A 24,602-nucleotide genomic window follows, 5' to 3' on the forward strand; every position below is an offset into this window, starting at 1 on the left:
TGCTTTCAGGATTTTTATTTCTGAGTAGTTTATTTATTTTATTTTATTAGAAATTACAAAGAAACTCTCTCCAGGAGAGCAAGGAAAAAACCCAACCCTGAAATATTAGGAAGCAATTTTGTTCCATATAAACACAAGCAAAGTTACATATTTCGTTCACATGCATGTACAAAAACATTTTAAGTAAAACATCCTTCACACATAACACCTGCATTAGTCTCAGAACTGAGCACATAATCAGATTGGCCTCACCTCCCCTACCTAATCTTATTTTCCTGTTTTCTTTTTAAATTGTAAATTTCTATGCAGCAAACATCTCTTTTTCCGCACATCATTATGAATATTGAAATTAGCATGGATGGCCTCGGAATTAAATCACTAGGTAGCACAGTCTGACACAGAGCTGTGTACTACAGTTGTTACACTGCCATTTATACAGAGAACTTTGTTGGATACCAGGCAAAACTCTTCAAAAGGAATAAAAAGGTATTGCTAGAGGGAAAAAGGAATATGATGCACAGTGCTCTCTCAACTACAATTCTGTATGATTCCTATGCAAAACACTTCAAAAGCCAAGTAATTCACAGATCTTGCTCTCCAAATTGATATCAAAGTTCCCACCAATTTCAATCATGGCAAACTAAATCACTAAAAGACATCAGTGCTACTGGATATGGACATGGTCAATACTCAATATTCCAATTTTTCATCCACCCACCTTTGGAAAGAGAATGGAGAAAAGATGAAAGAACTATCAAAAGTGCAGACTGCTGAAGCAGGTGGGTCAGCAGAGTGCTTTACCAGCGATCAGCAAAAAAACAACTGCAAGAGCAGAGCTTCATTCCAACCCACTGCATAATCTCACAGTGGCTTAAAATTTGGGGATTACATGGTCAATGAACACCTCACTAGTTTCCCGAGGCTGCATTAACACCCAGCAAAATCTTATTTGATTCATCAAAAGAGCATATTGTCTGTATCTGACTTTGTGAGCTGGATTTTAAATTTCACTATTTCATGCATGATGAACACTACTGTAAATCTAAAAACCATAAATGTTCAGAGGGGAAGGGTTCACCCAGAAGGTGAAGCTTCCACATGCATAAGAGGAAACTTCAAGCACACAAATGTCAGCAGCAACCCTTAGCACAGTGTGGGAACAGGAGGTACAGCTATTACTCTGCCTTCATTTTTAAGTATGTAAGCAATGCTGATGGATTTCTCACCTCTGCATAAACATGCATCCCAAAGAGAATCAATGACACTTCTTCCTTACACTGCAGTGACACAGCTGAATCAAAGGAGGGTGAATTTCCACTGTATTTAAATACACTTGAAGCACTCAGGCTTGGCTTGTTGCAGTGTGTGTTATAGGGTGAAACGGGTGTGGAAAAGGGACATGAAATGAAAAAAATCACAAAAGAAAGAACGAACATCTGCACATGAGAAATACAAAGAAAGTACTTAAGATTAACACTTAGGAGGTTTAACCAAAGTCCTGGAGAACACTAGATTTTCATTTTTAGCCCACTTGAAATCTTGCAAATGAGCAAGCGATGCTGGCAGCAGTCACTCTGTCATTCAGCTCCTGAAAATAGTGTAACAGACTTTGCATAAGTACCCTGGCCTCGAGAATACTTTAATACACCTGTTTGCAAAGCATCTACAGAGAAAAGCCCAATGACAGGTGTTCTCACACAGTATCAGACACAAGGGCCAAATCAGGATGAGCTTCGAGACCCCAGCCTAGCACACTCTACACTCTGTGTGTTGTGGAGAACACTGGGTCTACTGGTTTAGCTGAGATGGGCAGCCTACTCTTAGCCCCTTACGGCCATTTGAATGGCAAACTCTGCTAAATGGGAAAAGAAAAGCAAAAGCACTGGCCTAGCAGGAGGAGGCCTCCTCTGATTCCCACACAGGAAGGGCTAAAGTCAGATCCCTTATGTCAGATATTGATGGTGTGGATGTCTTCAGCAGAGGTAGTCAAGTTGAACTCACTCTATGAGCACACAAAGGAAAAACAGACATTTCTAAAAATGCCATTCATTTGACCCGCTTTATATTTCTACTTCAAGGTCAAAAGAACAGTGACTTAAGAATGATTATTTCTCTTCAACTGCAACTGGAGCCCAGGGGAAAGAATTTAGATGTAGACATCTAAAGCTGAGAAGATACCACCTCAAATGCCATTCTTGTACCTGGGCAGCTGAACAGTAGAGTTGTGCTGTACTTCTTTGTGATCAGCAGTTTTGCTTAAAACCTGTATCATATAGGACTGTAACACTTCAGTGACCATCTAAACATTCTCCAGCCAGCAACAGTCCTACCAGAATTGAATAAAAGCTCATGACTCTCTCAAAACTCTCTGAACGATCACTGTGCCTTTTTTTGCATAGTAACTAAATCTCAAACATACTTCTGGCAAATATTACTATTCTTTTTTTACGGCTGAGAAAACAGGGACATTGCAGATTGCCTAATGGTGACTCAGGGGGAATCAAAATAAAGATTTCCTGGTATGTTCTTCTACTACTGACTAGGCTTAAAATAGTGAGAATTGTACACCCAGGAGAAAACTTTAAAACTGTGATGGACAATTTTAACTCCATTGTCCATAAAAGCCTGTGGTCACACATTCTTATTAGACATTGAGGAATTTTATGTTTGGCTTCCACTTCTATAAAGTGGAAAAGAAATACAGTTAGGAAAAAAGAATTAAGGCCAGGCATGTTATACAGAAACAAAAATACTATGCCTGAAGCTCATTCTTTCAAAAGATAAACCTGCAATTGTAAGGATAAACGGAAGGTTTGGTAAATTTCCCTCAAACATCTCAAGGGGTTACAGGTATAAAGCCAGTTTAAGTGGCTGTTCATTCTTGATTCACGTTCACTCCAGCCCTTTTGAGAGAGAGACACACTGAATCAAGTTAAAGACCGAGTTGATCAACTGAGGATTGTGCAGAACAAAAGAAATTCCATCAGTCAGCCGAGTTGTAAAAGCAAGCAGCAAAATAGATTCTGTTTCAGACTAAGTTGTCAAGATAACAACTTTGAATATGAAACCTCACCCAGTCAGAAGTTGCTGCACTCAAGCCAATGACAGCAAAGGAAAAGTTTGCATTGCCAATATGGGCTCACACCAATACTAAAAGCTGCTTCATTCTCTCCAAAAAACCGCATCAGCTTCCCTGACTAAATGATCACGAAATCAGTTAGGGAATAAGCTCTGCTTGACTTGTTTCTAAGAAGGAAAAATTGGTGGAGAATGTGAAGGTCTTGGCTGCAGAAGACATGGAATTGTGGCATCTAAAATCCCAAGAAATGTTTACAAGACAGAGTCCTGTACCTTCAGGTCGACAAATTTTGGTTTACTCAAGGAATGTCTTGGCAGGATTTTATGAGGGCCTACCCTGGCTGCCCAAAGGAACCCAAGCGTGCTGCCTTACCTTCAAAGACAGCTTTCTCAAAGTAGAAAAACAGTCCTATCTGACAAGCAGAAATTAAAGCAGGCATGACAGAAGGCCAGCAAAGATGACCAGGGAACTCCTGACTGAGCTCAAACACAAACAAAAAGGTACAGAGAAGTGGAAATGAGGATGGGCTTGCCAGCAGGGATATAGAGACACAGCCCAAGTATGCAGGAACAATTAGGAAAGCCAAAGCTCAGCTGGAGTTGAAACTGGTAAGAGATGTGAAGTACACTGGAAGCAAAAGAAACCATAAGAAAATATGGGTTTACTGTTCAACAATGCAGGCAATACGGTGACAAAGGATGTTCTTTGTACTTTGTGGCTGATGTACACAACACCTTTTCTGTCTGTTTTTACTGATAAGTTTTGCCTTAAGGCCTGTCAGGTCCCCGGGCCTTCAGTCAGTGTGTGGTAATAAAGCTTTACCTATGGCAAGGAAGACTGAGTTAGCAAGAACTTAAGCCAGTTGGAACCAACAGGATTAATCTGAAGGCACTGAGTGAGCTGGCACTGAGACCATGCTACAGCATCTTTGCTAGGTCATCATAATCATCAGCAATGGCTCTCTAACTTAAAATACCCTACCTTAAGACTCTTTTGCCGCTCACAACAGTCAGCAAGCATGAGGGAAGCAAGCACATTGAGGGAAATTATTATTCCTCTTTATTCAGCACTTGTGAGACTGTGTCTGGGTCGCTGCATCCACTTTTGTGCTCCCCTTCACAAGGGCATTGCAGTAATTTCAGTGGAAGGCCACAGAACTGGTTAGGGAGCTGGAGCACAGGATGAGCAAGGAGAGCTCAGGGAACATGGTTTCTTCACACTTGAGATGAGAAAAGGCTAGAGAGAGATCTCATTGTATATAGTCACTTAATAGCTAGAGATATTAAGAGGTTAGAGAAGACAGTCAGACTCTTCTCAGAGATGAGCAATGATAGAACAAGAGGCAATGAAGACAAGCTGGAACATGGGAAATTCCAACTAGATGCAAGAATATTTTTTTTCTTACTATGAAGGTTGTCAAATGTGGAAAAATGTTACCCAAAGAGGTTCGGCATCACTATGCCTGTAGATACTCAAAACTCAAATGGACAAAGCCCTCAGCAACCTGCTCTAAATGGCTGTGCTCTGAGCAGGGGGGTGGAGTAGAAATATCATGAGGTACCTTCAAACCAAACTATTCAATGATTCTGTGACTTAGCGAACCTCCTCACAACTACTTTTCACTGGTACATTCCTCATTAATCTGCCAAAGCAAGCCATGCCACCGTCAAATGTAATGGGTGATCTTCTACCTCATGAGTCAGGATGGAGTACAGAAGCCAGCAAAGAGGGGAGCTGAAGCGCATTACACATCAAACCTCTCACAGTAATTTTATGTTTGAGGTCCCCCATACACCAGGGCCAGCCCTGTGTTAGAATCATAGCCATCACAGTACTCTCCTAGTTCATTTCCAGTCTATTAAATACCATCAGGACTAAATAAAAAGAATGTTCCTTCTCACATCTTCTTCATCTTCTTTTTGCAGCGCTGGTTGAAGACAGGTGAGGATCCCATCAGACTGTCAGCAGAATGAGAACCGTAGCTGCTCTCAGAGCCATTGGGGCTTTGTGGCATCCCAGCTTCGCTCATGCCTGACATTGGTTCCTCAAAGACATCACTGCCTAGGACCCCATGGCCATGTACATTACCCTCCTCATTTTCCTGTGGTTCCATTTTCACCTGTGCCAAGTTCCAGAGTGGGGAAGCATTCACCTCAGGTCCTAGAAAAGGAAAAAGCACACGGTAATAACTAAGTAAAAAGATAAATCATAAACAGCATGCAGATACAAGGGACAGCAGCACTGATAAAGACGGAGCAAAAGCAAAGCCACGGGTGAACTAGGCTGGGGGGAAAACCAACAAAATGCAACAAGCACTGTGATTAATTTAAAAAAAAAAAACCTATTGGCTTTTTTGTTCTAACAGCCCAGCAACTGCCACTCTAAAAAACATCCCATCCTTTCACTGCAAGCCTCCAGGTCATTTTCTCCATGAGAAACAACTTCATATGACTCTCCAGAAGGAGTACCTAAGCAGCAGTGAGTTCACCAACAGCACATGAACTAGACCCTGCATCAGCAGGGCTTTGAGGCAGTCCAGAAGTCATTATGAGGTCCTTGCAACTGTCAGACATACTGGACTTCTGCAGGGGAGGTGAAGTGAGAGGGAAGAGGAGTAGGTAGATGAACAGTCTCAAATAGCATTTTCAGCACTGAAATGCAGGGACATCAGAGCTGCAGTCAGCCACCTGCCTGCCTCCTTGTACTCAACACCCACAGGTCTCATCCCATGCTTCAGCACAACAGAAAGAAATTCTCTTGGCTCAACCTCACAGACACACTCATGGGAAATAGCTCTCCCCCATCCACCTTTTTATAAAAAACTTTTGAACTAGTGTGCAACCTGAGCAGATTGAGGATTTTCTGTACAAGATAATGAAATCATATTTCTTGATAACAGCAAATGTTTTTCTCCCCAAGAGTAGCAATTACAGATTGCATTATTTCTCTTTATTTACAGTTTTAAGAGACACAAAAATTCTCTTAAAAATGCACTAATTGGGCTCCTTGCTGAGATGGGCATAAACAGCCCAAAATTGAACCATGAAATCTTCTCACTTTTAAATCTGGTCCCTCTTGTGTGGCATTAAATTCACATGAAAAATAAAATAAGTAAAAATAAAACTAAAAAGAAAAAAAAATTAAAAAAAAAAAACACCCAAACGTGCCAAGTAAAATAGGAAACCAGTTTTAATGAGTTTTACAAACCTTGTGTCTCAAGGAGCATGGCTAGAGTTTGAAAGCACAACCTAATCTCTTGTACTGAGCCAAACCCACTATTATTACCTATTATCAATACACTAGTAACAATAGTCCCTTATTAGTAGCAATTACACAGAGAAGAAATCTCCCAGCACGTCTGTACTGAGAACTCTCCTTTATGAAGAAGTCAGGAATCTTTTCCAGAGCAGCTAACCCAAAGCAGGGTTTATGAGACCTCTGTGGCAACACAACCCACATTAGCTCAGTTGCCTTAATGAAAAGTCCTTTTTATGTTAATCATAAGTAAATGCATCCCTCTCAACAACAATGGACACATCATTAAAACACTATCAGTTCCACAGGTACAGCTCCAGTCTAGACAATAATCAGAGATGCTCACTGAACTAAACTGTCTTTCCATCATCAATTGCTCTTACTCCATTCAGCCCTGTCACCTATCACTGAGAGTGTCACTAATGACTAAAAGTACTTAAGCATCAACACAGGATGTTTCATCTTCAAAGCACTTTAACTTCAAAGTACTTTACAAATAAGCTAATCCTCATGTTATCCTGATAGGTGGAGGAACAAAGTCCCCAATTTTGCATCCATTCTCCAACTGCAATGAAATTAAGCAACTAGCCCACAACTGCAACATCAGCCATAAGCAGAAACACAAAAAGAATGGGGAAGGCTGTAAGGAGAGTTTTGCCCTCAGACACTGAAGGCTTACTGACCTCTCTTTGGGCCTCACACCTGTATTTTTGAGAGGGTGGAGTCCTAATTGCAGCAGCTTTTTCTTGCTCTGTATGGTATTACACTCTCCAGCCTGCCCAGCCCTAGACTGGGACTTCTCACGGTGATGAGATTTCCAAAGGCTCTTATCAAGTGAAGAGGGATTTTCAGGAAGGAACAGAGCACTTGTATTCTTAATTAGAAAACATCAATTCGGTATCAGAGAGGCAAGAGGCATTTAATATACAGCTAGCATGCTAACCTCTGGGTCTCAAGTGGTAAATGCTAATACGAAACTTTCCAGATGATTCACTCACAATCCCAGATGAGCCAGAGGAGTCTGCTGTTCCCTCTCCCACAAAAATGCAAACAATTCACATATTGGAGGTGCTATGAAAAACAGTAGGAGCTTTCAGAAAAACATCAGATGGATTTGTGCTCTCTTAAAGCTCAGCACAATGTAAAAAATCTAATGGACTCAGAGGTATACTCTACCTCACTATATATGCTACTTAGTTTGGGGTTAAGAGGACAGGCTTCACTGTTTTTTAACCAGATTTTTAAGTGAAACAGTTATTATTGCAGGGATTTCCAGAGTTCAGAAGGTTCTATACCTTTCTTTGGAAGATGAATATCTTCTTCATTTCACAGGAAGTTTAGCTTTACTAAACATAGAACAGAATGAAACTTGTATATAGATATAGAAAAGGCACAGCAGCACCAGTGTGCTTCAATGCCAACATCAAGGAATTGCACTTTGAGGAAAAAAGTGCAGTCTCCATAACCCCGGTACGTCACTCACCATTTCACTTTCCATGTCCTCAGCTAACCACAGCAGGCTTTGGGGTAGAGATGCTAGGAGGGGCTTCCATGAGCCAATTTCACGTAAGTCACTGATAAGTTTTCATAATACAATGATTGTCACTACCAGGGTGACTTCTGAACATGGAGAACAGCAGCAAGTATCATTTGTATTTCCAGAAGTCATTTGGTGCCTAAACTACCTTAGGAACATGACCTTCAACCTCTCAATAACATGAATCTCCGAATGTGAATCTAAAACTACCCAGAGGAAAGAAGATCACAAGGAATTGCTAATGGACTGTTTCCAGGAGCAACAAGAAATCCCTACCTGAAGTCTGCGGGGAAGCTTCTACTTCCAAGTTGGCTGAGAAGCGCTCACTTTGAGCTCCAAGGACTCCAACAGGCAAAGACTGGTCACCAGAAGCCAGATCTCCTTCCAACTCTTCACTTATGGGGAAAGTAATATCACTCACAGGTTCCTCCTTAATCTTCACAGGTTTTGTGTCCTCTGCTGCCTTTTCAGGGTTGACAATCTTCTCGTATTCTTCAGAGAGCTGCTTGCTAACCTGTCCAAGATCAGTGGGTGAAGAAGAGACCAGAAAGGTGAGAATGACTTCAGAGACTCTGATGGCAATTACATTGCAGTGCACTCTGTTCCCAGAATGTTATTAACATCTGACCCAAACGAAAAAGTAAACAGCTTACTAGTTACACAGGAAAGATTTTTTTTTTCCTCTTTAAGTGCACTTTCTGTCCTGTAACAAGGGGCTTTAATAAGAGGTTTAATCCATTAACATCTGATTGACAAAGATTTCTCAGACAGAGATGATGAGGCCCAGAAATTTAAAAAGAGCAAGGAACAAAAGCAAAGTGTCTGTCTTATTCTTTGGTTTTACCTATAAGATTGTCCCCCATCCTCCAGTCACAAATTTACCCCAGCATTAAAAACCAAGCACTTCAGATCTTCGTCAGCTCTGTAGTCACCACTGGACAAAGCCTGAGTACCTCCTGACAAATTCACAGCAAAAAGCACAGAAGTTTTCTCCAGCTAAAGAAGTGGAACAAATACAGGAATGAGATTTAGAATTACCCTGTACTTCCAGAAAGTTAACAAGAGTAAGCAATTAATTTTAAAAATTTCAGATTTTATCTGCTTCTAACAAATGCTTGTTTATACAACTAAATCCCAACAGTCAGTGAACTGTGCTCAGGAAAATCCCAAGGCTTTTTAACAGAAGCAAGCAGGAAAAAGAATAGCAAATCCTATTTCCCCCTTCTAGATATGCTTCCAAATACAGAGGCTACTGTGGACCTCAGCCCTGTATAAAGAGCAAAACCACTAAGACAACGACTGGCTGCAGGATGAGAGAAAATTGCATCAGCAGAATGACACAGAAAGCCCAAATTCAAAAAGACAGAATATCTGAATAAAAACATTTGAACAAAAATGAACACAACTGGTTTTCTGAACAGGAATGTTTTAATGAAGACAGATCTTGATGATGTTATTTTTAAGCACAAACCTCAGAATCCATCACAACTTACATACTACGTGTCTCTGATTTACACTGCCTCTGTAAGCCACAAGGTGTCAGCCCTGGGAAAAGCAGGAGCACAAGGTAGCTGCTCCAAAATGAGTCAACTGGCACTCATAAGGAAGAAGGAATGGCAGGTTTTGTTTTTGGTCACAGGCTACCTACTTGATTCAAGTCTTGTTTTTGATAAGTAGGAGCATGATTTCCACTTCAAATCCTTGCATTTCTCTAAGTCCACAACAGGCAGCCTCATATCATTCAGACAAAATGCATGTTTAATTTCTTACAATACTGGGACCAAGAGAGAAACCATACCCTTATTCTTACAACCTACATTTATTGATGCCTCTTATTTAACAATTCCTCTTCTTTCTCAACAGAAGCACAGTCTCCTCTACAGTGGAAGGTAGCACCTGTGTGACAAGTCAGATCAGCACAATACTACCCTATACTCCTACCAAAGCTTAAGGAAGTCACCCCTTGCTTAAGCAAACACAAACTTCTGCACAACTTAGTAATTTTTGTCTCCTTACTTGTTTTCCAGCCAAATATTCCATTAAAGCAGAAAATTCAGTTTATCAGTCAGTTTTGATTTTACCTCTACTTGATATATTTGCCTGGGCCATTCAAGAGCTGGGGGACTCTCCTTTAACTCAGGCAAGCCATCAGTAGAGCATCCTTAGCCTCAGTAGGGACACAAATAAGGGGCTCTGTCTTCCAGTAAAAAAATCCTGTTTCTCTTTCCCTTGATGACTCCCCTCCACATCCAGGAGGTTTTCTAATTGGATTTCACCTCAGTAAGACTCAGGACTTGCCACAGGAAGAAGCAATTGTACTGGGGGCTACACTTCTTGCTGCTGTCGGGTCCCTAATGCTCTTCTCACCTGAAGCATGTAGCTGTGATAATCCTTAATGCGGTGCTGCCAGAACTTCTGCAGAGAGAGCACGCTGCCAATGCCCACTTCATGGAAGACCTGCTCCATGACATCAGGGAAAGGGGTGTGCCCAAGTCGAGCTTCTCGGTCCACAGCGAAGCGCAGCAGTTTGGTGAACTTCAAGCAGTACTCGTGGGCAATGTCTGTCAGGGTCTCCAGAACACTCTCATTGGCACACTCAAAGCCTGTGTGAGCCAGGATGGTGGCCATTGACTGGTAGAGAAGTTGCCGGCAGGAGGACCAACTCAGCTCAGTCACTGGCTCCCCTTTTCCTCTAAAAACCAGGAAAGACAAAAATAGCACACTTTCAAAAATTGAAAGGAGTAGATAAGTTGAAAAGATATTGTCAATAATAAGTGATGGACAAAGCGAAAGCAGAGAGTTTGGGGTTCTCCACAACTTCTCCACTGCATATGAACACTACCTAGTAAAGGTTTATCTGCTTTTCCTTCTTCCCCTCCCTCCAAATCAGCACTTCCAATTTTCATTTCCCCTTTTAATGCTGCAAGAGTCCTTGGGTCATTCATGAATGTGGGATGCAAATCTTCTGAAACCTTAAGCAACTCTCTTCTCACCCAAGAGCTTTTCTCCTGGAGAAATGAATTAAATGGGTTCTGGACACAAACAAAAAGGGCATTGTAAATAACTTGAATGCAAATCATTTCCCCTCTCAGTTAATTACATTTCTTTTCCTTATTACCTCTAATGTCACAGACCTAATACTGAGATACAAAGGCTTCTGGAATAGACAAGATTGGAATTTCTAATGCAAAAGACATATATAAAAAAGCAAGAAATGGGATACACATACATTTCATAAAGATACACTGTAGCCAAAGATACTGTTTCCCTGTCCTCATTCCCAGCAGTCACTAAGAACAACACTGAAAGAAGTATCCCTGTATATAACCTAAGATGCAAACACAAGACCCTGGGAGGAGGCCTGGAGAGGTTCTGCCATAAAGCCGCATTCTCTGGCCTTGCGTTTGAGACCTCTGTTCTCTTCTCTGTGTTGCAAAGTGGGAAGCAGCGACCACGCAGGGTGGCGGACATGGAGAACAACTGACATGAGCGCTTCAAACAACATTTACAGTCAGCCACCCAAATTTTTCATCAACATGAGTTAACAAACAGAAGTTTTACACAGGAAAAAGAGGAGTTAAGACAAGGCCTCTGATTGGGAAACATGTATCTACCAGATTTCTCAAGTCACAATTAAGTGCATGTAATCTATTTGCCCATATCAGTAACATGGACTTCAAATGCTGATGTCAAAAAATCAACTTCCTTTCTGCCAAGTATGGTATTTATATACTTTTTTTTACACTTCATTCACCACCAAAGGCATAATTAAGCTGAGAATTTCACTCTCATTTGTTTCTGATCTATTTGTCCACCTTGAGATTCCCCTCGTTCTCACCTTACATCACTTGCATATCACCAGACACTCTTTCCAGTAACAGGACCTGATTAAATCAGTACACAAATGGTACTGATGCCTTGATAAAAGTCTCTCCAACAACTACACTAGGTACCCTTCAGTCTCACTGAGAAGCTGGGCCACAGTCTCAGGTTTCCCTGACCCTCAGAACTGACCCATAGAAAACCACTGAAACACAGCAGTAAAAAAGATAACATTTCAGAGGAGCGAAAATGGAAGGTGACACTTAGAGCTATCAGGAACAAAATCATTCATTTTCAAGAACACCAGCTCAGCACTTTCTGATTATTCAAATAAAGGGGGGAACCACACTGTAATAGAAGTTGTATATGATCATATTTCTGAGCAGATATTAAGAACAACATGTGGATCTCAGGTCATGGATTCATCCCAGCTATTAATTGATGGAAAATGACTCAAATCTCAATTCCTTCTCAATTATGTAACTACTATGCTAAGAAGACAGCAGGCACCCTGACAAGATGAATTAAAAGATCATCAGTTCCTTTATAAATCAGCTGTCACATCTCCCTCACTCCCCCTTCCACCTCAGCCACAGATTTCTGAAGTTCAGAAGCAGCCATATGTCTCACACAACACCAGGACCGGGAGGTTACAACAGAAATAAACAAGTACCAAGGAAAACAACCCTCAAAATTTATGCCTATAAAAAAGAATCTCTTTTTCTTTAGTGCATATAAAAAACATATCCAGCTGTATGGCAGCCATCAGTTGAGAGCATCTCATGCTACCAAACCCACTGAACAACCAGGCTACTGTTAATACAGAGACACTGTGGGCAAAAAAATCAGACACAGATTTCGGCAAGTGTAGGCAGGATGCTTAGCCACTTGCAAAATAGAATACAACAACCATTTGGCAATGCATATCACTGCTCAGAAGCAGCAGAGAATATTACATCTCTTTTAAACTCCTGGAGGAAAAGAAACCAATTGTGAGTATTAAAATGCAGTGAGGTCACTATGCTGAAGGGCATATAATCAACCTGAAATCCAATCAATTAAAGACAGAGAGAAAAGAAATTTCAGGTACTGTATTCAAATCCAAATCGTCACCTCTTGCTCTTGGAAAGGTCAATCAATTTTGGTTTTCTTATTTTTTCTTCTCTTGTTTTCCTGTTTCCCACAATAAACAACAGAGGTATATGATTAAAGGCCAGAACAAAGAGCAATAATTGAAATGTAGATGTTAACGGAAACCAACAAATGAGAAAATAATTTTTCTTCATCTCCTTTAACTTCCAGATACTTTCTGGTAAGAATGCTCATGAACAAAAAGAGCCATATGGACACATTTATGTTGAGAACAGCTATCTAATGTCAAGTCTTCCCAAAAAGGACAAGCAAACGTCTTCTTTTCCCTGATGATCATACCTAAAGAGCCTTGGTTTTAGATCTCACCCAGCACCTACAAAAGCACCCTGTCAGGTACTATGACTATGCAGAATGCCACCCTCAGCAGCACTTAGTTCTTTTCCTGAAAGGCTCTCCATTCAGCAACCATCCAAAGCCAAACCTACTTAATAAATTAGCAGGGTCCTATAGCTACAAGTAAACAAAAGTGCTTTCATACCTCAAGCTTCATCACCATGGATTAACAGGACAGGAAATTAGGTCGGTGACTTGGAGGTGATCTCTACAGAATATATAGTATGAAATTTATCACATATAATGGCCAATTTCCCACTCTTCATTTTTGCATTTCTAAGAGTTCTATATTTTTATATATGGATCACCAACACTAGATAATGTTCCAGACAAAAATCTCCCTGCCAAGCTATGAATTCATTAGACCCAAAGCCCAACCTTCTCCCACTTCTACCAGCAACGTGCAGAAAATCACAACAGAAGACAGGAAAATAGTGTCCATTTATACAAACCAGACTTATTTTCAGAATTAGTAAGTTTCCAAAACTCAGAAAAGGCTCATTTTGTATGTCAGTCAGTTAAATGACAACAAGCCACCCCACAAAGGCAGCAGAATCCATTCACCCAGGTTCATCTCCTGTTAGGCTGTTTTTCTCAGAGAGAAGGGGAGCTCATGGTTAATTTCCCATGCAACTATCTTCAGGGGACAGTGTTTGGGCTAAGGCAAGGATTGCTAGCCAAGGTTCACTCAACTGCAGTATGGGATTGAAGTGCTCTGCTCCCTTCTAGGTGAGCATACGCCAGCAGCAGATGGAGGGAGGGACTGTTTTTCCTATGAACACGACAATTTCATGAAACATTACACTGTGGAGTTGGATTTATACCAAATGAGGTACAACAAGGCTGCTTCAGAGCCATCCTCTCCAAAGCAGTAAAATGAAGGAGAACATTGGAAAAACAAGATTATACCAGTCAGAGAGTGCATCAAAGAATACAGCACACTAGCTCAAATGAGCAAGTTGTTTCCTTTCGGAAAAGAGCCTCATTACATCTCATCCTGACTAAATCTCTTTTTAAATACCTATCCTACGTCTACAGGAAGCTGCAAAGGTGTGAAAAGAAACTGCTCAATAGATAATGGCAAAAATAAATTGTATCCCAGTGGCATAACCAGAACACCAGTTGGTTTAGAATCAGACTAAGCCAAAGTGCTTAGTTCATCAGTGGAAGTGTGTTCTCTCTGCTTTAATTTCCACTGCTTCAAATCCTTCCCAGCATTAAACCTGCTATCTCACCGACACATGGTCCTTTACTTCTGTACAGATATTTCTTAACTACAAGTCCTTCTATCATGAACTGTCTTCACACTGCAAGTTGCCAATTTTGTTTACAGATTATCTTTCAATGCAAAGCACACATCCAATGTGGTCAGGAATGCAAATGACAGATTGACTGAGAAATCTGTTACAAAACCAACCATGTACACACAAGAAAAAGCATCTGAAGAGGTACACGAGTAGGTTAGGTTTCTTTTAAAGATGTATCCATGCTAATTTGAGGAAGCTGAACAGAGAAGAAGGAAAAGCTAGCAGTTGTATTATGGTAGGAGTCTCCTGTTGAAATGATAGTTTTAAGTCTCCAGTTCCTTACTCATTCTTCATCAATTATGCTTTAAGCTTACTTTCTGTTTCTACACCAACCAAAACCAAACATTAATCCCTTATTGTGCATCCCAAGAACTGTAACATCAACACTTGCAAATCACCAGGACCAGATGGTAGTTCATCCAGGAATACTAAAGGAATTCCAAGGATGAAATAGCTGAATAGCTGTGGTGAGTCACCTCTTGCTTCAAACTGTGTTGGTCCATGAGGACCAGAAGACAAGGAAATGTGAAAACATTTTCTTTTAATAGCCTCAGAACAGATGTGAAGAACTGCAGGCTGGCAAGCCCCATATTTTTGGTGCATCAGGAAAATTCAAAGAATCAGAGGAAACAAAGGTAAATATGTTATGCTCAGAAAGAATTCAGAGAGCTTTTGTAACTGGAAAACCCACTTCACAAACCCAGACTCCTCCAAATCAATCAACAAGCAAGTATGTCCACTCCACTGTGGAGTCCAGGTCTTCCCTTGGGGATCTGTGTCAGAATCAAAGTTTGTTTCAACATATTTATAAACAGTCTAGAAAACTGTAGGTGAGAAATAGCATCATGATTATAAAAATGCTGGTAGTACAGATTTTGGAGGGTTGAAAAGACCAAACCAACTGAAAAATAGTAGTAAATTAGGTTCTGCCTCTTCCTCATGCTAGGAGAACGTAGGGGTTACAGGTATGGGGCTGGGCAGAGGAAAACCAAAATTATTCCTGGGCATAACAAAATCAAAGACAAGGGGGCAGCATGTCAAAGGATGAAAATGAATAACAAGGAAATAGAAGAGAACACATCTATGCTAAAGAAACCTGTGGTCTGATTCAGGCTGGCTACTCTTATCTTCCTTTCTTCCTGTGTCTAAATGTACCTATACATTGTTTCTCAGACCCAGGTTACTGCCAAAAAAATGAAATTAAAATATGGATTTAGTTGAATACCGTAAGTCTGACAACTGTACTTCAGAAGGCAGCATAAAATTAAGTGCTACCATGTTTTATGAGGGGGAAGAATGTTCTTCCTTTAATTTGATTTTACAGACTAAGAAGCATCAGCAAATCACAGAACTTCATTTTTGCTTCTAGAACAGCACCTGCTGTTCTTAATTTATGTGTCTTAAAACAGCTAAGAATAAACATGCAACAACAAACTCAAAGCTCTCCTTCTGGAAAAGCATAAATGTGTTTGGTTTAGCAAGCACACAATTAAAATCTAGAATACACTGCAGCTCATTATAAATCCACTCTGTCAGCCACAAAACATTTCTCTCTCCAGTTTTCACAACGTAGTCCTTAAACTCCCCCACGTGGCTGACGACTAAATAACATTTCTTTAACCAGACTCCAGAGACTCGAAAGGAACAACAAAAAGACAAAGCAGCCTCCAAAACATGGCCAGAGCCACAGAAAACTGAACTTCAACTGCAGCCACCGGGGAGGACAGAACAGAGAACTACTCAGTTTTACAAACCACAGAGCAGGAGTCACAGGGCCTTGACTTTATTCCCACAGGACAGTATTTCCCTTCATCCCTCTCAGCTAGTTACTTTGCATCTTTCCAGAAGGATGATGGCGTTCCTCCACAAACAGTATTAAGAAATCACTCTACTGTCCAGAGGAACTATGTCACCAAATGCAACATCTTTCAATAAAATGCATTTTATACAACCTCAGGCCGTTGAATATCTCAGTGGCATTTAACTGATCAGTTATATTTTGTTGATGCACATTTACCCATTTCAAAAACTAAAATGTATTATATTCTCCCACATCATGTTCATTAGTGCACAGTCTTTCATTTAAGAACAGGAAGTTGTAGCTGTGAGAATTAATCCCATAATTTAAATGCACATAACCCACAAAGTATTGTGAGATCCTGCAAGAAATGCAACACCTCCTTGTGAATTTAGTGCTTGTCAGAGGGGTAGATAGGGAGGTGGTGGCAACACTATTTAATCAAAGACTAGCTGCAGAGGAAGAAGCAACACAACTTTCCATTTTCTCCAGCCCTTGGCTGGCACAGCCAGTACCAGAGGCAAGAATTCCCTTCACCCATTCTCATTTCCACCTCTGACCAGAAGACCAACAAGTAGAGTGAAACGTGATAGTTACTATGCCATAGGTCCTTAGCCACTGAAATCTTACAAATATACTACCATGTCATCTTTGCAGACCCTACAGCTAAACAGCCAAAACCTCCTCATGCATCTTCCGGGTTTTCAATTATAAAAACATAACTTAGTTGTAAGTGACCAAAGTAGAAGAGACTTCACATCCTGTAACTAAACTTGTCAAAATACCACTAGGATAGCAAAACCATTCACACACATTTAATGTAGCACTAACAGGACAGAAATCAGCACTACATATCCACATTTTATTGATAGGAAACAAAAGCACATTTATTTTAAACAACACGTGTGTTACTCACACAGGAAAAAGCTAAATATTTCCTTTCTGAAGCCCGTTTTATAATTTATATACAACTGTTTGACCCTTCAGCCTAGAGGAAGCAACATTGCATATATATTTAAAAACACTCAGCTTTCCTTCAGCCAAAAACTAACCCAAAGAAACACCAACACACCTGTAGAAATCACTCTCTGGGTCACTGTGCCTCAGCTGAAATGGCATTTTGGGCGTTTTGCTATCCAGAGGAAGCAGGTCATCCGGGAGAGGTGGAGAGGCTGGACAAGATGGCAGAGGTTCGTTCTCCTCAGTTTTTATGCCCTCTGCCTGCTGCTGGTTCTGAGCCTGAGCCGTGGCGATGAGGCTGCGCAGCCGCCGGTTGTGTTGGATGAGCTGGATGGTGTGGATAGTGAGGCTGCAGGGCTCAGAGGGGATGTCCAGCATGGTGGTGGGCCGGGGCTTATTCGCAGATGGTTGGTGCAGTGGAGGATCCTGGACTTCCACGGTACGGAACTCGCGCTGCAGCAGGTCAAAGGAGCTGCGGTTGGCCTGGTTGGAGGAAACCGGGATCTCACCCCAGTATCGCAGCATTTCTGCACAAGTCACACGTTGTCCTCAGAGCCCAGGAGAAGGCTACCTTATACTGTGGTACAAAGGCGCCTTGTAGCAGGGAAAAGCACTTTGGTCAGCAACAAGAACTGGAGCTGGGATGACACTCCTAAACAGATTACGGCTGTCAGGCAGGCTGTCGCTCAGTGCCTCGCTGAGCAGCGCGGTGTCCTCAGCAGCATCAGGTCGCCACTCCGGCATTTAACAGATCCCTTCTCCTGAGGGGGGAACAAACAAACGCACTCGTGAGGCGAGAATTACTTCTGTCTTTAACAGAGGCTGGTGTGGGTCCACCTGGGCCTCGCCGAGCGGGGCCCGTGGCGAGTCTTGGTTTGCGTGGAGAAACTCCGGGGGCCGCACTCGGCTCGCCCGTCCGCCCGCCCGCCCGCCCTCCCCGGGCCCAGCTCCGAGCCCGTGGCTCCCCAGCACCCCCAGCCCGTGTCTCGCCGGCCCCCCGCGCTCCCTCCGCACCCCTCAGCTCCGCTCGGCTCCCGGCCGCCCTGCCGGAACTGCGTCCCGGTCCGGCACCGGGAGCGGCTCCCCCGTCCCCAGCGCTCCTCCGCGCCGGACGGAAGGCAGCGCCCGCCGCCGCCCCCGCCTCGCCCGCTGCCGCCGCTTCCCCTGGTTCGCCCCCCACGCTGTCCCGGCCCGCGCTGAGGCAGCGGCGCGACCCCCAGAGCTGCGCCTACCCCCGGCACTGCAGCGCCGCGGAGCTCGTCCCCGGAGGACTCCATTCGGGTGCGGACCCGGGAACATGGCGGAGGCCGCGGCGACGGAGGCGGCGACGGAGGCGGCGGCGGAGCCCGCGGAGCCCACCGAGCCCGCCGCCTTCAAGCGCCCGAGCCGCCCGCTGCCCGCCGCGCCCGGGCCCGCTGACCCGGGGCCCAGCCCGCCGGGGCCTCCCCGCCCCGCCGCCGCGCCGCCCGCGCCGCGCTACGAGGAGCCGGCGTGGGGCAGCCGCCCGCCGGCCGGCTCCGGGTACGGGCTAGAGGTGCTGAAGGGCGGCGTGGCGCTGGGCTCGGTGAGGCTGGAGGACGGCAGCTGGTTCCTGGTGGGGCGGCTGCCCGGCTGCGCGCTCTCCCTGGAGCACCCCTCGGTGTCGCGGCACCACGCCGTGCTGCAGTACCGCGGCGCCGGCGCCGACCCCGACGCCGCCGGGTTCTACGTGTACGACCTGGGCAGCACCCACGGCACCTTCCTCAACAAGGCGCGGGTGCCGCCCCGCACCTACTGCCGGGTGCGGGTGGGCCACGGGCTGCGCTTCGGCGGCAGCTCCCGCCTCTTCCTCCTACAGGTGCGTCGGGGCTCCGGCTGGGGCGGTCCCGGAGCGGTGTGTCGGGGGTGGTGAAACCTCGGCTGGATCAGTCTCGGGAATTTACGCGGCTCCTCGGGCCTATCGGGGTAAAAGCCGCTCCTGAGGTGTGAGGAGGTTTGGGAACAGCCCAGTGCTGCCCTAGTGGTTTTACTGGGAGAAGAGTAGCCGGCTGTGGGTATCTTCTGCCGCCTTGGGGCACCGGGCACGGGGCAGCGCCCCTGAGGGCTCGCCGTGAGACCAGGCTGGGCGGCTTCCGCTGATGTGCAGTGAGCGCAAAAGGCATTTCTCTCCAACAACGAGATGTATTAGGAGTGTCTTTCCGACAGTATGATGCCCCAGTAAAGAGCTAACACGTCTTTGTGAACAAGGGGAGCTTTTATTAGTAGGAACTTTGACAGCATTTCATGTGCTCTACATGCACTTCAGAAGCTGTTCATTCGTTAAATTCAACCATGTAGCACTGACAGGAATTTTTGCCTTCAGCCTTTAAAAGAGTCATATTTGACATCTGACAACATTTGGTTGGCATTGACAACGTAATTTGATATCCGACAAGTACACAATAATGCTTGTTTCCCCCTTCCCCCTTTGAAAACATAATCAAAACTAATATATTTTGGAACGTATGTCATAACATGGTATAATAATTCCACTTTCTGAAGAATACTGTAATGATTTGTTTCTATTATAGTGTGTAATCTGCATGTGTGTTGAAAATACTTGAGTTTTTTTTCTTTTAAAAAACACTTCTGCTAAGTTACTATTTGTGATATAGGGACCCAAAGAGGACCAGGAGTCTGAGTCAGAACTAACTGTGACTGAATTGAAGGCATTGCGTAAGCAGCAGCAAGCAAAACTAGAAAAGACAATGTTGGGAGAGGACTCTGATGAGGAAGATGAAAAAGAGGAGAAAAGTGAAAGGAGTCAGAACAGTGATATGAGCTGCTCGTGGGGAATGGGTAAGCGATGATGTATAAATTGACTGATATGCATTAGAAGGTCTTTAAGCCAGTTTTCCGTGAATTTTCAGCTGGCTGCCAGGAGTTACAATCCAGTCAAAGCTCTTGAGTACAAATTAATCCTTTTCCTTTTAAAAAGAAGACAAGCTTATATCTAGTGAGAAGTATGCAAGACCTCCTTTTAAACAGGAGAAGGTAATTCACCTGAAAGTTTAGTTAATGCTCCTGTGATGATGTCCACACTTTTGCCTGGGAGGTGAAATTTAGTTGCTTGAGTCTTCTATGTGGTATAGCTGTCTTTACCTTTAAACAGAAAGTCCACATCTTAAAGCTAGATAGATTGCTGGATTAATCAGCTTTTTGGAACAAAGTGAGTTGGGTTTTTTTGAATGGAAATGTATAAGCACATAAACCTTTGCAAGTACCAAAACTGCAGGGACACTCATCTGCAAAACTATATCTCATGTTGTAATAACTAATAGCAAAAAAAAGAAGTGGGAGGGTTTTTTTTAGATTGGGTGCAGAAATAATATTAAAGTTAAGGGAAGTATTTTTAGGATGATGTAGCTGCTACTTTTTTCAAACTAATGAAAGTGCTCTCTTTCTAATGTTTCACTTTTTTTTTTTTGCACTTTGTATGTCTTCTAGGTGAGGATGCTGAGGAGGATGAGGTTGAAGAAAACCCTATTGCTGTTGATTTTCAGGATGTTCAAGATGCTTTCTATATGAAAGATCCTAGGAAGGCCTTACAGGGCTTTTTTGATAGAGAAGGTACCTTTTTTTTATTTTATTAAATGGGATTTTTTTCAATTTAATAAAATTTTACATTTGTGCTTATTTTGAAGGGGTGGGATTTAAAGCGTGGTCTGGGAGCTCAACTCTTCTGCTAACGGGGTAATTTTGGGTGATGGGGGTTTTTTTGGTCAAGTTTTGGTGGGGGTTTGTAGTGATTTGGTTTGGAGTTTTTTAATTAAGACTTGGCTCACCGTTGTATATCTGAGACTTAGGTATTAATTCCTAAGCGGGGAGTTGCACTGAGCACCTTGTATTCCTCTGGAGTGACACTCAAACCCTACCCATGCTTTGAAGCTGTGCAGAAAAATTGAAACCCATCAAATTTGAAATTGTTTGATTTGGAGATAGCTAAAATTGTGAGTTAGAGTTGGAAAGTATAAAAAAGACAACAGGCAATAATTAAGTAGTCTAAAGTTTCCATGGTTGCTACTGAAATGTAAAAATTACTCACTTTTTTGCTAAATTGAAAAATCAGTCTGATATCTGTGAATTCAGATTGTAAACTGTCATTACTTCAGTGTATTTACTTTAATACATACAGAGACAAGATTGTTTTTAATTTGAACTACATGTTCCTAAACAGACCACTAGAGATTTTTTAAATATGAAAAAACTTTGATTTTGGGCGGAAAAAAAAAATTAGCATAATGCCAACTGAAGATCCCATGGCTTTAAAAAAAAAAAGTTAGGCAAAATCAGTCCTTTGATATGTAACAAGGGCATTTTATCTCTTTTGTTTAAACATGACATTCTTCTCTGCTGTAGTTTATTCTTGCTTATTTCAATTTTGGTTGCTATATCAACTTTCTTTTCCTTTCTAGGAGAAGAGTTAGAATATGAATATGATGATCGTGGGCACAATAGCTGGCTGTGCAGGATCAAGTATGTATGTCTTCATTCACTTTTGTATATGGAAATTGTTGAATTCATGAGCAAAAGCTGAAAGAATTACTTCTCATGTCACTCTCATGTCACACGCAAGCTATAATTAGACCTAACCCCTGATACTGAGGCAGAAGTTCAAGGATCAGTGCCTCGTTCAGTGTTTCCTTTCCTTTCTATTCTGACAGCATTTAGTTTTCCTTAGAGATGAAAATTGGGAAAGCAAGAGTCTAGGTTCTTTCAGCTCCCCTTGTTTTGAGAAATATGTGAAATGGAAATACAAGAGAAACAATCTCTTTCAATTCCTAATGGGAAAAAAAAAAACCCAACGTTAATTCTACTGTGTGCCCAATTTCAGTTCTTTTATGGTATAAGGCAGTTCTTGATGGGTTCCTTCTAGAGGCCACTAATTTCTTTCTTTTATAAGACAGGAGAAGGTGAGGTGGAAATTAAGTCAACAAGATAAGTCTCGAGTGGATAGGTGCAACATTGCAATGAGTGTACTGCTTAAAAATCCTTTGCTTCAGCATGGAAGATGTTTGTTACTGGTGTTGCATGGATGCAAGATATTGGTGTTTAAAATGATCCAGGGATTGACATTTAGCCTTTTAATTTCTTGTATTTCCAATGGAATAAATATAGGAAGAATTATTGTTTGCACTAGTGAAATACAAGTTTAATTGCATGCTTTAAGAAATCCATGCTTATGTTCTGATTGGTTCTGTATGAAAAGAAAAGTGAAAATATTTAATCTACAGAAAAAGATTAGAATGAAATGGGAAGAACAATGCCAGCATGATAAGTAAAATATCTGAGTAGCATCCCTGAAAAGCTGTTTGTATCTGAGCTGTGCTCTGATCCTTCAAACTGAATAGGTTGCCTGTGGATGATGCAGCAGGGAAGCAGCTGGTGGCAGAGGTTCTCCACTCAGGAAAAAAGAAGGAGGCAATGATACAGTGTGCACTGGAAGCTTGCAGGCTACTTGATGCTCGGGGAGTACTGAGGCAAGAAGCAGGTAAATAACTAGTCAAAGGCTGTGATCATTCTAAGAGCCCTAAATTAGGGATTTGAGATTGGTGTCTTGAATTTGGTTTATTGCTGACTAGTAGGCATATAATTTTGTTTCTTGCCTTCTCCCTTACCTTTCCCAGTATCCCGAAAAAGGAAATCAAAGAACTGGGAAGATGAGGATTTTTATGACAGTGATGATGACACCTTCCTCGATCGAACTGGTGCTGTGGAAAAGAAACGACTGAACAGAATGAGAAAAGCTGGTAAAATAGAAGAAAAACCGGAGACTTATGACTCCTTGGTAAGAAGAATTGTTATGATGTGTCAGGGTTACTCTTCCATGCCTGTATTATGACTAAGAAGGAACCTTAGTGGATCATGGCAGTGGGTGAATGAAATGCCAGAACAGGATACTTTTGAAATGATTCTAAATCATCAGAAAATAATTGCAAGCTTTCAAGTTTTGCAGGACACATCCCAGAGAAGAACCTTATTCTGCTTTGAAGAACAAGCATCTTGGATTGACAGGCATATAACAACTAAAGATCCTACACAGACAATAGGGTGTGAGGGGTAGGGTGGGTTGGAGTGTCACAGTGGTGGTATAACACTGCTGCAGAATTATACATACTTTTGTGTTTCAGAAAGAAAATTGTTTAAACAATATGTCAAAGGAAGGATAAATTTTAAGAGCAATCTAGAGTATAGTTTTTTCAACCCAGGAAGTTCTGGTAAAAGATCAGAAGCAGAAAAATCAAAGTAATTTGGTAGGATATTTGAGTAACTCTTAAAAGGGTATTTTAAGACGATAGAAAAGTCTTCTAAGTGTGTTGTTCTCTCATAGGTCACAAAGCTAAAGGAAGCTGAAAATGAGCTTTCTGAGATAACAGAGAAGTTGAAGGCTTCAGGGAAAGGTAAGGTATGAAGTTTATTTGATTGTAGTGTTCTCCATAAAGAAAAGAGATTAAAATTATCTTACAGATTTCTCGCTTCAGTGCTTTCTTTTGTTAGTGTCCACTTCTTACAAAGGGATTGGAAGTTTTGCAGCTCACTGAGTTGGCTGGAGAGAATACTTATGCTCTTCATCCAATGGTTTATGTATTCTGTGTGTATGGTCACTTGCTAATGAAAGCAGCTTTTTCCAAAGCAAGCAGCATCTATGTTAAAGTAGGGTGGCAAGTGTACAAGCCCCTGGATTTTAAGAGGGTGAGTATTATCACTGTTTATCTGCCAGTATTAGTGGAACTGACCCAATTTCCAAAGTGAGGAACAGTGTCTTTTCCACTCCCTTCAAAAGCATTTATAAGGGAAGAAGAAAAAACTGACAGAAAGGGTAATATCTTTTATTTCACTTCTCTCATTGTAGATGCACCTTAAAAAGGAAAGGTGGGAAAAGAGAAATGTAGAGTCAAAGCAGTTGACACTTAACCCATATGTTCAGTGAATTTGCTATCTAATTCAGGTTCTAGGATTATGCCTTTGTGTACAAAGGCAGAGCCTTTCCGGGGTAGTGATTGTGTCTGTAAGTGAGTTACATTTAAAAGCATACTACACAAATAACTGCATTTTGCTTTCTGTTACTGATGATGTCTTTTGGAGTAAAAGGAAGGCAGAAAGGAAATGTGTTTAGGCTGGTTCTTCATAAAAAACCTTTTTAACAGAGTTGGCATTAATAAAGGTTGCAGTATTAGTCAGAAGAGTTTCTCTCCAAGGAGCCTAACAGCAGTGTGACAGCTGGGCTGTGTTTTGTGCATTACATGGCCATGTTTCTTTTTGGTAATTCAGCTCCACACCAAAACTCATTTGTATCAACATTTTTGTGGTGATTGATTATACCATTCCACCAAGAATTCT

At 42.1% G+C, this 24,602-nt stretch overlaps 2 protein-coding genes across 4 annotated transcripts in view; one reads left to right on the forward strand and one right to left on the reverse strand.

The window, feature by feature from the left end:
* Window positions 1–18,626, reverse strand: SUPT7L (SPT7 like, STAGA complex subunit gamma). Of its 2 annotated transcripts, none has more exons than XM_051782897.1 (5): window positions 18,476–18,626; window positions 17,356–18,004; window positions 10,239–10,563; window positions 8,148–8,385; window positions 1–5,239 (listed from the first exon to the last, which is right to left on the reverse strand). In XM_051782897.1, exons 2-5 carry the CDS (start codon window positions 17,766–17,768, stop codon window positions 4,977–4,979), a joined length of 1,239 nt encoding a protein of 412 aa, XP_051638857.1. In that variant the 5' UTR covers window positions 17,769–18,004; window positions 18,476–18,626; the 3' UTR covers window positions 1–4,976. The 2 variants fall into 2 exon arrangements, with proteins under 2 accessions (XP_051638857.1, XP_051638856.1); XM_051782896.1 differs by lacking the exon at window positions 18,476–18,626 and adding an exon at window positions 18,258–18,369.
* The window catches only part of SLC4A1AP (solute carrier family 4 member 1 adaptor protein), a 16,065-nt gene continuing 10,003 nt past the window's right edge, over window positions 18,541–24,602 (forward strand). For both annotated transcript variants that reach the window (XM_051782888.1, XM_051782889.1), the window contains exons 1-7: window positions 18,541–19,080; window positions 19,877–20,060; window positions 20,709–20,831; window positions 21,677–21,737; window positions 22,613–22,752; window positions 22,889–23,049; window positions 23,593–23,662. In XM_051782888.1, the coding sequence (XP_051638848.1) occupies window positions 18,541–19,080; window positions 19,877–20,060; window positions 20,709–20,831; window positions 21,677–21,737; window positions 22,613–22,752; window positions 22,889–23,049; window positions 23,593–23,662 (1,279 nt within the window). The remainder of the gene's footprint in view (window positions 19,081–19,876; window positions 20,061–20,708; window positions 20,832–21,676; window positions 21,738–22,612; window positions 22,753–22,888; window positions 23,050–23,592; window positions 23,663–24,602) is intronic.

Source organism: Manacus candei, unplaced genomic scaffold, assembly GCF_025592945.1.
Source record: "Manacus candei isolate 608988 ecotype Guabito, Panama unplaced genomic scaffold, ASM2559294v1 h1tg000017l, whole genome shotgun sequence".
NCBI lineage: Eukaryota > Metazoa > Chordata > Aves > Passeriformes > Pipridae > Manacus > Manacus candei.